The following is a 14,798-nucleotide window of genomic DNA, read 5'->3' as shown; positions in this document are numbered from 1 at the left end:
GGAATCGGGTGCCGAGAAGAGAGGTCGCGGCCTGGCAAAAAAGTTGTGCTGCAATTTGTGTGTAGCTGTAGATAAATTCTGTATTCTGTAATTACAGTGGTCCAGGTTAATCAGGTAGAGTGTCGAAAATTATTCGTTACATAAAATCACATTTTCCGGCGTTTCCACACAGTATCTGACTCCTACTGCACTTTCGGAACTAATAGGTCACTAACTAGCGCTCATATGCGCTGTAGTCTGCAAACCCGATGCGGCACACTCGACCCGAGGTTCTACACTGAGTTATGACAAGGTCCTGAATCTGTGTCAGTATGCTCATGGGCCTCCACTGTATATGGCGCTCAAGAATGGCGGGTTACCACTGCGATAAAAATGCACGGCCCATCAGAGTTTATTTTTGGGAAAGCGTGGACAGGTTTTTGGCAATCCAGAAAGCTGTAGTAGAACCTCCCGAGTGGCTCTCAAGGCTAGAGCCTTTGTTGTGTATGTGTGACTTTTAGTCTGTCATATGTAAATAGAGTATGTAAATAGCATTTGAGTGATTTTTGTCGATTTTGTTCTCGTGAAAAGCAATGTGTCAATACCAGGCAATAAACAAAAATCAGTGTCGGAAGAAAACAGACACTGTTCTCATACTTCATGCAGTGCGAAGGTAACGCAGAGTTAACAGGCCTAATTTCAGACATATGATGATTTTAACACTCTTTGTTGACGATACTGAGATAACTTCCACTAAACTAAGGAGCATTCCTTTAAACACGTAAAAATAATAATGATAATAATAATAATAATTTAATAATAATAATAATAATAATAATAATAATATTAATAATAATAATAATAATAATAATAATAATAATAATAATAATAATAATAATAATAATAATAATAATAATTGATTCACAGGAAAGGAAAGACGTAGTGTCTGTCACGCTTGTTTTGTGGGCACCTGGCCCGCGCAGTTGGGGAAGGGAGGAAGTTGGGAGTGAAAGCGGAAATAATTTTTTTAGTTCTAAGGCGAAAGCCTTTCTAAGCTCAAGAACTGAAGAAATATTGGCTGCAGATGTCCGCAGGAAACGTTCCCACGAACTGTCAATTAAGAAAACAAACTCTCTGCACATGGACTCGAACCACTATGCCTCCAATTCCCAGCCGAACGCGCAAATTGTGCTGTACGATGTCAGTGCACGTTAAAGAACCCCAAGTGGTCAAAATTTCCGGAGTCCTCCTCTACGGCGTCCTCATAGCCTGAGTCGCTTTGGGACGTTAATCCCCACAAACCAAACCAAACCAAACCACCAAGCCAGGCTGTTTTTTTTTTTTTTTTTCTAAATGCATGGGAAAACTGGGGAAGAGAAACTAAAGCAGCCCATGCCTCAAATCACAGGGCTGCATAATGCATTCCCGCTGTAATTCAGCTATTCGCCACCATAGCAAATGTCAAAATTCCGGAAGGTGCACTCAAGCATCCAGATGCGGTAGCCATCCAGGCAGCTCTTCCAGGGCAGCATAACCTCCCGCATCAAAGCGCACTGCTCTCGGAATAAATACTTCGATGATCATGGTGGTTCAGCATGACGGTCCATCATTCGGTTCTCCAACTATGACTCGCCGGGCTTGTGATGAATCAATCGTAATTGGGCTTATCTAGAGAGAGTATAATAGTATCGATGACGATGATGTAGTAAGTGACAATAATAATTGTGATGGCAGAGAGTACTGCCGTCGTCCGCCATCGAACGATCTGAGTGCTCGTTAAAAGTCCCCAGAAAGTCAAACTTACTCCAGAGCCCTCCACTACGGCACCCCTTTCTCTCTATCTACTTGCACTCCCTCCTTCCTTCCTTCCCTTACCGCCTGGTTCAGGTGTCCACTGAAAACAAGTGAGACAGTTACTGCGCCTTTCCTTTCCTGTGAACCAATTATATGGTAAACAATAAAAGAACTTGTGCAGCTTGCTACGCATTTCAACGATGCAGCTTCTATCATAATTTCCGTAGTGTGAGATCTCTACAAGGGTCTGGTGATATACTGTGTGCAGCAACGCTCAGGCTTACGCACTTCTCCACTGCAGATTCTGCATTCATTCCGGAATCACTTTTTTCTCTGCATGCAGCCTTCCCAGAAATATATTTAGCTCTGGCTTAGATCTGGTTAAACCAAGGGCTAGTGCAAGCTAGGGAGCTATGGTTGCCCTTGGAAATTGGCGGTGGCTTAGCTCAGCTAGGCCAGGATATACGTAGCGGAAGCATGTATATAGTAGCATGTGTACCTGGCTCTAGGCTGCATATCCTTCTCCAATCCAATCAAATCCCAACCAATCCAGTGTAATTCAATCCAATCCAGTGTAATCCAATTCAGTCCAAACTAATCCAGTATAGTCCAATCAAGTACAGTACAATCCAATCCAATCATGTTCAATTCTTCCCAGTCGTGTCCAATTCAATCCAGACCAGTCCAATCCAATCTAATGTAGTTCAATCCAATCATGTCCCATGCTAAGTACATTCTCGCCAGAAATGCACCGCTGACTAGCCTATCATCATCACTGCTATCATCCTCACGCTAGAGGAGAAACAAGATGCACTATTCACGATCCCAGGCATGGCTCGGTTGATTAAAACGCTCGGCTGGGGATCCGAGTGATGGAGCTTTGATTCCCGAAAGACACAATTTTTATTATGAGGAGATTGTAGCTCCTCTGCACGGCGTAGCTGCGGCCACCCGAGGTCTCGCTTTGGCAGTCGGGGTGTTTCTTTAGCAACAAACACGTTGTCTTTCTCTCTTGCGTGCAGCAATATATTTATCCTGAAATTTAAGCCTGGGCCCGTTGTCATGATAGGCGCACGCAGCATGCACAGGAAGACGAAGACTCTAGAGACAGCGGCTATACCGACAGTCCTATTAGCCTAGCTGAGTCGGGCTCTCCGAGCGCTGGCATTGGAAGCCAGCTAAAATTGATGACGTTCCTGAAATTCGCCTCGCTCACTTCATATCCTCGCTTCCGAGTGAGCTACGACTGAGACAGCCGTAAACTTGGACCAAGAGAGCCAGGCATCAAGCAGCGCTTCGGGGTTTTAAACAACAAGCAAAAGGCTGACTGGATAGCATGGCGGACGCGGCCAAAAAGGGCGACAGCAAGGAGGCACCCAAGGAAGCCCCCAAGGAGGAGGCCAAAGACAAGGCGGGCGAGAAGAAGGAAGGTGATAAGTCCTGTGAGAAGAAGCCCGATGATTCCAACAAGGACTTCGTGATCTTTCATTTCCCGGGCCCCTATGGGACGTCTGCTGGCTGCGAGTCGACATTCAATGTTCCGCGACCAGACGCCACTGGAATGTTGCAAAAGGTACGTATCACCATGGCGCAGATCGTCGACATCTGCTTCTGTAATGACCTAGATACCAAGGTTCCAGAGCCGGTGGTCCCTTGCGTAAATTGCATAGCTGAGCTCAAGGAAGAGACGCGGCGGGCTATGGTCAAACGGCCGTGTCGAACATGTCCATACAACGGCCGTGCCCGTTCAAGGTGCAGTCGCAAACCCTAACGCAGAGCTGTCCCGTTTCTGTGCAGGTGCCGCCACTCCCGGATGGCATCACGCAGCAGTTGCCCTTTATCAAATAAGGCTTGTCAGTTTCTTGTCCATGCCTCGTTACTTTTAAAACGCTGGGAAGCTACCAGACCAGCAGGTTTTCTTGTAAGCCTGACAGCGTGGTTTGCACAAATTACTCACGCCGACGTCACTTTGGACACAATATTCACTAGTCAGGAACCTGGAAAATGCAAGCGCATGTTCGTAAGGCTCATCCCCATCTTCTTCTTTCAGTAACCTAGCCGGTATGCCTAGCGCGCCATCATAGGACCTATGACGTCATATGCAAGCTAAACATTTTTACTACCCTTCTAATTTTCGTTGAGCTGCCAGCATCTGCCAGATCATTGGCAGATGCTGGCAGAGTGAGGTGGGGGCTGAAAGAGACTTGTGCTTGTCATCTGTTGAAGAGTGAGCAACCAGAAGTTTCTTAACTCAGCCTTCTTCCAGCAAACTCGCGAATTGAAACGCGGCCAAAATATTACGGAATACTTGACTGAAATTTTCTCACGGGTTCCATAAAGAAGTTATGTTACTCGGTCCAAATAAGATTTTCAGCCCGAATCGGGTGAAGGTCATTCTTTGATGTCTTCGCACAGCTAAGTGAGAGGTATGTCTTTACGCGGGAGCTCAACACAACAAAATAGAACGCGGTGAGTTGCGCGTACTTTCGTCGTATTCCGGGGTGGCGCAGTGGTTACGGCGCTCGACTACTGTTTCCAAGGACGCGGGATCGAATCCCGGCCTCGGCGGCCGCTTTTCGATGGAGGCGAAAAAGAAAGGCACCCGTGTGCTGTGCGATGTCAGTGCACCTTAAAGAACCCCAGGTGATCAAAATTTGCGGAGTCCTCCACAAACGGCGTCTCTCATAGCCTGAGTTGCTTTGGGACGTTGAACCCCACAAACCAACCAACCAACCAAACCGTTCTTTCTATTTTTACTTCTTCCGCCACATATCGTCTATATAATAAACAGTGCTCATTGTGGCTTTCATCGCGTACCTCTCGTCACTACCAACGACGACACGAAATTCATTTCACGCAGGATTAGCTGCGGCAAGTGCGGAGCCGAACAAGTCGCCGACCCGAAACAGATGGCCTCCAAGCCACCCGCTCCAGCGGCACTACAACCCGGCGTGGCCGCCTCCACCAGCGGAGGTGCGTGCGCCGGCCCAGGTATGGTGAACGTCGTCAAGTCGATTCCTGGCTCCAACACGCACATCCAGTTCACTTGCAACTGCCTCGACCAGTTCCAACCTGGAGGTTCACCCGGAGGTTACGGCTCTCCCCTGCCACCTATACCACACGCTCCCAACTGCTGCTACGCCCTTGGTTACCCTCCTCCCGGTGCGTCACAAGCACCGAGAGGACACAGCGAGCGGGTCAGAGATCGGCTGATATCCGAGGAGCGGCGCATGATGGACAAGTTCGAAAACGACGACGAGTACAGCGGAGGACTCGGTAGTAGAAGGTACCAGGAGTTCGAAGAGCGAAGAACGTACGTCCCCAATGGTTCCGGAGGCGGAGGGAGTGGTCGCTCGAGCCGGTCCCTGCCACGCGGATACGAGTTCCGTGGCAGGGCCGAAGAAGAGACCAGCGAAACAAGCGAAGACGACGACGGTGGGAATGGTCCGTATCAACTTCGGCGCACGTCCTCCGGTAGCGTCGAGGTCATCGGCGACGAGAATTTCAACGTCCGCGTCTCATTGGCTGGCGCTGGCACTAGGTCCAGAAGCCGTAGGAGCGCCCGATAATCTCGATGCAACTGACTTCTTTCAATCAGCCTTATGTGACAAACTTAGCGTTCAAATCTATCAAACACGCGGAATGGGGGTTAGCAGCAATAATCCGGAAAGCATCATAAGGACTACGCAACTCACAAGAACACATTAAGAATAAAATTTGGGTGCCCGATCGTGGCAGCGCACTTTTCCTAGTTAAAAGTTTTGAGTATAAACACACTTAAGGTATTGCCCCGTTCTTGGGTCAAACAATGGCAGTCACCACGGTTGTGCGCCAGCCTGTATACAATTAGTATATCAACTCTGACCAGAGAGACATTGTGGCGGCGGTCAGTATCTCGATCAACTTGTCCCGTATAGTTCATGAAGAGGCGAAACGAAGAGGCGTCGGTATGCTGTTCGATATTAGTATACCTTATCTACTTACTACCTCGGCTAAACCAATTAAGATGTAAGAAACTTTGCCGAACTCCTGCAGTCACTGAGTGTAATAGGTCAATAACAAAAAACGATTCTATAGGTGGTCGAAATTACTCCGAAACCATCCACTACGGAACTCCTTTCTCTGATTTATAGGAAGGGAAAGGCGCGGTAACTGTCTCACTTGTTTTCTGTGGACACCTCCCCGCCGGAGTGGTGCAGTGGTAAGACGCCCGACTACTGTGCCGGAGTACCCGGGTTCGAACCCGACCTCGGCAGCTGCGTTTCGATGGAGGCGAAATGAAGAGGCGTCCGTGTGTTGTGCGATGTCAGCGCACGTTCAAGACCCCCAGGTGGTCGAAATTGCTCCATAGCCCTCCACTCCTTTCTCTCTTTACGCTGTCACTCCCACCTTCCTATCTTCCCTTACGGCGTGGTTTATCCACTACGGCTCCTCTTTCTCTCTTTCTACTTTCACTCCCACCTTCCTCCCTTCCCTTACGGCGCGGTTGCAGTGCCCCGCCGGGGTGGTGCAGTGGTAAGACGCCCGACTACTGTGCCGGAGTACCCGGGTTCGAACCCGACCTCGGCGGCTGCGTTTCGATGGAGGCGAAACGAAGAGGCGTCGTGTGCTGTGCGATGTCAGCGCACGTTAAAGATCCCCAGGTGGTCGAAATTACTCCGTAGCCCTCCACTACGGCTCCTCTTTCTCCCTTTCCACTTTCACTCCCACCTTTCTCCCTTCCCTTACGCGCGGTTGCGGTGTCCACAGAAATCAAGTGAGACAGTTACCGCGCCTTTCCCTTCCTATAAATAAATCGGTTCACAGAAAACAAGTGAGACAGTTACCGCGCCTTTCCCTTCCTATAAATAAATCAGTTTTTTTAAATCCACATAATGTATGTGACAGATACTACGCCTTTTCATGCCGGTGAGAACTGATTTTACGCAGAGCAAGTGTGACAGATACTGCGCCTTCCCCTTCCTGTGAACCAATTATTATTATTATTATTATTATTGTTGTTGTTGTTGTTGTTGTTGTTGTTGTTGTTGTTGTTGTTGTTGTTGTTGTTGTTGTTGTTGTTGTTGTTGTTGTTGTTGTTGTTGTTGTTGTTGTTGTTGTTGTTGTTGTTGTTGTTGTTTGTTGTTGTGAGCGACCAGCGGGAAAAGAAACATTTATGAATGAGAATCGCACATCTCCGCGGACATCAGCACCGTGCTGTAATGGAGGGGAGAAAGGTGGGAATGAAAAAAGAGAGAGAAATAGGTGCAATAGTGGAGGGCTTCGGAATAATTTTGACCGCCTAGGTGGTGGTGGTGACGGTGGTAAAACTTAATCTCCAACAGATACAGGATGGGCGTCAACTTATCCGCCTACACGACGGACTGGAGCCCTTGGACCCGGACGGCGTGTTTGCCAGTCGGATTACACCTAGCTGAGTCTCGGGGTGTAAGCTCAACAGTAGTCTTCCAAAATTCTACCGTTTTTGTCTGTTAATTTATATTTTTCTTATTTCTGGTCACAGCCATATTAACCGTACCAGATCCACTTTATCCTATCATAGGTTGCGTCTATCTGAGAATTGTTCCGGCTACCACTGACTTAGGGCAGCTGGGTTCGGAAAAGTCCTTGTTTGCAAGCGCCTTCAAACGCTTTCTTGTATCTTATTTCGTGTCCTATCTGCCGGTGGGTTTTCTGACCTGTTTTGCCGATAGTTTTCTGTAATCTCTTTGTAGCTGATTTTATAGCAGCTATGCAGGTGCCCTTCGGGCACCTGCTGAGCTGTGCATCATCTGCCCTGATCTAAGATTCACCTGGGAACTTCCAAAGGAAGGTGTTTTGCGCTTCCTGGATTTGAGTCTTGAATTCTTACCAGAACACTTATGTTGGACTTACCAGCCAAGAGGGAACAAGCAGTTTCTTCCGTACATGTGCCAACATTCAAAGACTAAAAAGAGGTGTTGTGAAGGCTGCATTGACGTCGGCTCTCAACAAATCATGCCACCACCATGTTAAGAAAAGTTTTCTAAGCCAGACTGAGAGGCTTCTGGAGGCAGGGCATCCTGAGCATTTGCTGTGTAGCATAATAGAAAGCATTGTCCTGCCTATCAAGCGGAGGATTCGAAAAGAAAACCTTACTCAAGGAAACAAGTGGTCAGTTGCACCATATATGCATGGCTTCACCCATAATCTAATGAAGATTGGTCAAAGACATGGCATCCGGATTATTCCGACGGCACCAAACAGGGCTAAAGAGATGTGTTTGCAGGTTAATAACCAGGACTTCAACTCTGGATGCAAAACTTCACACCGGACTAGGTACTCTAAGTGTATTCGGGGGGTTGTTTATGAGATTTCCTTGCATTGTGGAAAGAAATATATTGGACGGACAGGAAGATGCATCAATGAAAGAATTAGAGAGCACGCTAAGGCAATATCGGACAAGTCTGGCACAAATCTGGCTATGCACTGCAAAGACTGCGTTTATTGTATAGACCAAAAATGTCCGGCTGACCTTCACAATGTTAAGGTTATGAAAAGGATGAAAGACAAGTTAGCCAGAGAGATTTATGAAGCATATGCAAACTGTGACTTGGAAGACCAATGTGTCAGCATGCCATCGGTGGTTTTGTTGAAGAAGGAAGTAGAATTTTTGCGCAAACCGGCAGGATGTTAACGACAAGAAAGAAGTTGGCTGCAGACGTAAAGTGAAGGAAGAAGTGAAGGAAGAAGATGTGCGGTTTCCAGTTAATATAGTTGTCAGTGCAGCGTTGTCCTTGTGTGCGTGTGTGTGCCTCTTGTGCTTTGTGTTGGTGTTACCTGCTCTGCTGCCTTCTTCCAAGAGAGGTGCATCATCTGTTGAGCTTACTTGAGCTGAGCATCCACGTAGACCGGAGGTGCCCGAGTTGTGCATCCTCTGCTGAGCTCAGCGTCCACGTAGACCGCATGTTCCCGAAGGGCACCCGCGGTCTACGTGGAAGCGGCAGAATATGGCCACAGTTCGTCCTGCACCATCAATGCAGCGCCGCACGACCTGAAACACATAACCACATGCTGGCTCAAGACAACAACCTCACTCTAGGCCGATGAAGCAGTCATAGCGCTTCCCATCTCCTCCTCCGCTGCTACACTCATTCTGGGCGACTCTAAGATCACAATCACGAATTTCGCATAGAGACAGATTCATTCTTCCTCCCCAAACAATCTCAATTCTTCCTCCACACAACCCAGGCTAATCTAAATAGTTAGGTAACGTCGGCAACGAAGCGGTCCACTCCCTTGTCCGAGCGTGCATCAACAGAGCAGGGCACACCACAGACCACGATAGCGATAGGAACCGGCTCGTGACCTACCACATCATCATGGTTCACTACAGGAAGCAAAGACTCGCAAATCCCCCACCACTCGGCTCTTCCTCGAAGGAACAACAAACTACATAGAGACAGCTCCATACTCGCACATTCCCTTCACCGGCTTTGATATCTCTTCCCTACGCAGGCCATTATAAACCTGAATGCTCTGTTTGTGAGACTCCGAGAGCAAACATCGATCATATTTTAAACCTCTGCCGACAATTCCAACCATCTACCACCCACTACTTCCAATTCCAACCACCTACCAATCGCCTTTCTGTTGAGGAGCTGTAGATCGCCGTCCCCAGCTCCAAACAGAAAGGCGATTGGTAGATTGGGCTGGAAATTCCGCTGCACGTCATGGATGGTTGGCCACCACCTGGGATAAAGATCTAGACTAATCCTAGAGTGCAACATCCTATTTAAGACTCATCAATAAAGTTTTCACTTACCTACCTACCAAAGAACCTAAGAACCTTAGGCAGTTGAAATTTCCAGGGCGCTTCAGTACGGCGTCGTTCATTGCGTGAGTCAGTTTGGGACGTTAAACATAAACAAAAATTACTTTAAGGCGAAAAGAATGTTTAAATATCACTTTACTATACAACCCGTAGTTGTAGTTGGCACCGTCGTACAAACATTTTGCAACTTCCGCTGACACAGATTCTCCAAGAGTGGGTGTGAGAGAAAATGAAGACTTGTTTTACTTCTCGGTGGACACCTTAACCGCACCGTCAGCTTAGGAAGGAAGGTGAGATGTTAAAAAAGGAAGAAAGAACAAAAGGGATGCGGGATAATTTCAACACCCTTGGGGCCTTTAACGCGAACTAACATAGCACAGCACGCTGTCGCGTTTTGCTTTCCGCTGCCACCGAAAGGCGGCCAGATTCAAAGCCGGGTTGTCAGGCTCAGTAACTGGTGACGGTGTTCTGATAAGCAGGGTTTGTAGGAAGGAGTGTGGTCTTCCTGTCGCTCTAAGTGATCAAGTACTCCAGGCCCCGTGAGGGAGAATCTGTCGGGCAGAGTGTTACTATGTGGAGAGCGCTGGCGTTGTGTTGGAACAGAGGGTACAGGTGAAGGAAGATAGATGGCTAATAAGAGAAGAGATTGAGGCGATTGAAAGGTATTTGTTTAGAGACATTACCAAAGATTCACATGAGCATGGCCAGGGATGAGAGGGGGATGGTAGGGCTGCTGAGTTACTTCGTAGGCCTCAATCAGCTTCTTGAATGGCGGTCTCGCGGTCTGGTCACCATAGCGATAGTTCCATTGTGAAGAATGCAAAAGCAGCGAATGTGGCGACGTTTGGCTAAGTCGCAGATGACAGCGCTGTAATAGCGGCACTATGATGCACCCCGAGCACTTTCTCAGCCATGGCATTTTTAAGCTACGAGGGCTTTCATTTTCGCCGATATAAAAAAAGAAAAGATTATGCTAGCGGTACCTCATCGGAAACACTTGGGTCGAACTATTTTTGCGTTTTCGAGAACTTTCGTATTCGCACATCTGCGCTTAAAGCCGTAATAAAAAAAACTACTACCTATGAGTACTTTACACCACTCCTGAAATTAGGAGTATTTCAATTCAAAATAACGCCTCAGATTTTTGTTAAAAATTATAAGGGACAGTTAAGCTGCGGCTTTAAAGGTACGGTGCGATAGCGTAGGCTACCAGTGCACATATAAAGCCCGCTTTTACCAAGCCGTATGAACGTGCCTGTGTGACCTAGGGGTGACGTGAATGCAACGGTTCTGGCAGGCCGATTCTGATACCACCCTATATGAAAGGAGAGCCCCAAGTTGGCAGCTCCTGCCAAACGTAATGTCAGGCAACCAACCCTAAGTCCAGGTAGTGCTCGACCATGTCAGATGCCAGCTACTGCCTGCCAGCACCATGTTAGTAATTGGTCGCTCACAACAGCAACGCTCACGGCCGGGCGCCGAAGCTGGATTTTCGGTGAACGGGGCCTCTAACGCTCTCCCGTCAAATTATCCGGAAGAGAAGAAATAAAAAGAAGAGGGAGAAAAGACGCGCGCCGCAACAACAGCCGTCGTCCACCACCTGAGCGGTGGCGGGTGCAATGACGGTCTACAACAGATAAAACTTGGGTGGCTGGCTAGCCCCCGCCGCAAGCGGCGTTGACCTACCGCACCAGCCCTGTAGGGCCAAGAAACCTGAAAACTGAAGGTTAAGGGTATTGGGTTAGGAAAGAGTTGGTGGGGGAGCAATTGGGGTCGGCAGTCATTGGTCCAGGGGTCCGTTGGCCTCAGCTGCGGCTCTGGCTCGTTGCACCAGTATGATCTGATGTTGCGCGTCCGAATGCACTGGAATGTTCTCCCACTGGTCAGGACGGGAGCTATCTATTTTATGCATTGAGGGGATAGCCCTACATTACCATGTTTTGTGGTATAGTTAGTTCTGTCTCCGCACCAGACACATTCGCTTTTGTATTGTGTGGAGAATATCTTTTCTTACGGGACTCTGTTTGGATATCATTTGTAGGTGCCTCAGGGTAGTCATAGTCCTTCAATACTTTTTAAAGGCTGTGAAGGACTCTGGGTTAGTGCTTGCTCTCGGCTTAATCGAAGTGAAAAATTATTCCGAGACTATCGACGTGTATTGCAGTGGAAGAAGACGAAGAACGGAACCGATATGCGCTTGGCCATCCCTCTCTCTATGTCCAATCATATTCTTTTTAGAAATGCCACCATATATCAAAAACATTGTCTGTTGACCAATTCTTGGTCGATACGTTTGTGTGGGTATGTGCCATATAGTATTTTATAAACACCAATAATCCCCCATGCAGGTACGGGCTATGTTTCAAAAGGCCAAGACGAAGAAGAAGAAGATGCAGGCGCAAATTCATCCAGTATCGGGCATTGTTTCCACTGAAAGCTCGCTGGAGGAAGACAGTTTTTCTCCCTATACATCGAGCGACGAAGAATCTGAAGAAGGGCTGATTGTCCCCGAGTGTCACGACGATCGAGCGCGGGCTCGAACTCTGGTAATCACAGGCACCATCACTTGCGTGTCGATTGTTTCGTTGCTCATTATCCTCGACACCATCGAAGCCAAGCTGTCTCCAAACTCGTCCTCTTACAATGGCATGTACCTTGGCAGCGCCTTCAAGAGACGCCGATACACACCCGGCGAGACAGCGGAGAAGTTCCTCCTCTGCACGGTGGGCGCAAACGCGACAGAGCGCACCATCTACCCTCCCGATGGTCTTTGCAACTGGATCGTCTATACGCACGTCAGCTACGACGTCCATAATGAAAGCCTCATTTCCTACAACGCGGAATCGTGGAGGTTCTTTCTGCAAATGAGGTCTCAGTACACGCTGTCCGGCCTGCTTCCTTCGCACGAGTGGGCGAACTTCATCCTTGATGCACGTCAAGCACGCACCCTCAACCGGACGCTAGCAACGCTTCGAATGGTCGGACTCGCGTTTCTCAACGTTCGCATCGCAGAGGATCAAGCTCCGGGGCTGACCGCAGCTCTCTCGTTCCTAGCAAGCGTGAACCCGGGGATGTTCCTAGTCCTGGGTGCAACATTTAACGGACTCAGCGACCGCACTGCATCTCATCTGGTCCCAAGCTTTCTCTTGGACCAACTGGTCACTCCCTTGAGCGTGTTCGTTCTAGAAACCCACCTGCCCTCTCCGGGCGCCAAATGTGTGGCAGGCTTCCCAACTGCCATGCAGCCGGCGTACGGCCAGCGGGACGAAAGCCTCACGTTCCGGGGTGTCCGCGCCTTTTTAGAGCAGCCAGTGCTGAGATACGCCTACCCGGCGACCCTGGCTCGCTGCGTCTCCGTAACGGCCGGAGTACTAGTGTTCCACGTACTCGACGGACACCGGGCGGTACTGGGAGCACCGTGTTCTCACTGGTCGCTGGAAAAGCTGGCCGCCTTCTGCCGGCTTCCGTCAGTGAGCGTGAACCTGGATGCACAGGCAGTGTACGGCAACAGGACGGGAGTGTTCTTCAGCTTTGAGTCCCACGAGCACATGTCAAACAAGATGACTTCCGTCCTCCACTCGCTGTTTCGGTCCGAGCTGCCGACCTGTGTGGCAGTGTATTCGCTAGACCTGGATGCGCCACGTGGACTGTGTCCCTTCGAACGGGAGCTCCAGGGTAGTCTTGTGTACACCGCTTACAACCTGATGCAAGGCATAACCCGGCAACATTCGTCGGCTGAATCCCTCTTCGTTCCAAACGCTACAGAAGGGTCTCTAAACTCTACGCTATGACATATTTACTCTATTGTTCGCAAGTACTTTGTAATATAATCTGGGACATAATTATGTCACTATCAATTATTTCGCTTCCTGTAGCCTTCTATTATGCGAATCAACTTACATGTATCTGTACGAAAAGAAGGTTAAGCTTCCCTGCCGAGAAAAGTATAATAAACACAGGACAAAACTTGTTTGGCAGGGAGAAGCCCTGATTTCTGTGGATAACGACCAATAATATTGACACCAGCAAAAAATTATTCGCTCTTCATTAGCCAGCGATTCGAATATTTTACGAACTTTTCGATTCTATCGTGTTCACTTTTGCACGCGGGCAGAGCAGCGATGGCAACATAGAAGTCTGATATTCTTTCTGGCCTTGCATGTTATAAAGGGTATGGCAGATTCAGACGTAAATATTATGTGGATACAAGGCTGGTAAAATATTCTCGATTCCCCTAGAACTTCAAATTTGCACACTGCGGCAGTGGATTATATTTGTAAAAACTTCTTGAAAGAAGTCAGATATATGCATGATCTGCCTATGAAGCGCGTTAAGATCGCGCGGAAAGTGAGAATTTCCTGAACTCAACTCTTCTATAAGGTTTCTGGTCTGGGCTAATTGCCCCATTGTTTTTCTTCGACAGACCAACACAGCACTTCGCACAGCACACGGGCGCCTTGCATTTTGCCGCCTTCTCGGATCAAGGGTCTAGGACCCTAGGCATTGAGATGCTGAACCAGGACCTCATCTCAAAAACAAAAGATTTCAGACAGACTCCCTCAGGTCACTCCTTATGACCACACTTAGGTACGCGGCCGCTGTAACGTACCCTTTATTTTCTGCATAAATTAGAGCGCGCGCATCTTGACCTACATCTCGTTGTTAGAGAAAGCGAAGCTGCTGCCGACATTTTGGTGATTTTGTTTGGGACGCACCATAATATTTAACAAAAGTGATAAGGAGTGTCGATATTCACCTTTGGTGACATTGCCGCAAAGCGGGCTCGTACGTGGAGTTCATCGAGGACCCATTTAAAGGCGCAGCACATTAAGAGGTTTGACAAAACACAATGTTATTTCAATATTTTAAGGACGAACTAGAAGAGGCGCGCACGTCATCTCGCATAAAAGTCCCTTCACTTTCATTCTTTACATTCCTACTCATTAGCATATACGTTGTTAGGCGTTATCTATTTCTATTTTGAGTTGATTTGTGAACGGGGTCATTGTTGGCTGAAACTCCTTTCGAATACATACTCTGGAGGAAACCGGAAAATATCGAAAATCGTGATATGCTAATATTTCTTTTAGTGAGAAAAAACAGCGCCAGATTATTGTTCGCTACATTTGTTGGCAAGAGTAACTGGAGAAAAGGTTTCTATAAGCGGTCATAGAATGCTTACATAAAATATATAATATCAGATCAGAAAATAAATATAAAACGAAACATTGCG

The 14,798-nt window shown here is 48.0% G+C and overlaps 1 protein-coding gene across 4 annotated transcripts in view; it reads left to right on the top strand.

Annotated features, from left to right (window-relative positions):
* LOC146182226 (putative defense protein 2) overlaps positions 1-14,798 on the top strand; it is a 73,878-nt gene that overhangs the window by 17,713 nt on the left and 41,367 nt on the right. For 3 of the 4 annotated variants that reach the window (XM_084577283.1, XM_084577282.1, XM_084577281.1), the window contains exon 1: positions 4,637-5,217. The exons of the other annotated variant lie outside the window; for it this stretch is intronic. In XM_084577283.1, the coding sequence (XP_084433409.1) occupies positions 5,098-5,217 (120 nt within the window). In that variant the 5' untranslated portion in view covers positions 4,637-5,097. Of the gene's footprint in view, positions 1-4,636; positions 5,218-14,798 lie in introns of those variants that run through there. 4 annotated transcript variants of the gene reach the window in all.

Source organism: Amblyomma maculatum, chromosome 8 (genome assembly GCF_055883805.1).
Source record: "Amblyomma maculatum isolate TAMU_Amacu chromosome 8, ASM5588380v1, whole genome shotgun sequence".
Lineage (NCBI taxonomy): Eukaryota > Metazoa > Arthropoda > Arachnida > Ixodida > Ixodidae > Amblyomma > Amblyomma maculatum.
Note: the sequence above shows the minus strand (reverse complement) of the source record. Positions and strands in the feature narration are given on the sequence as shown.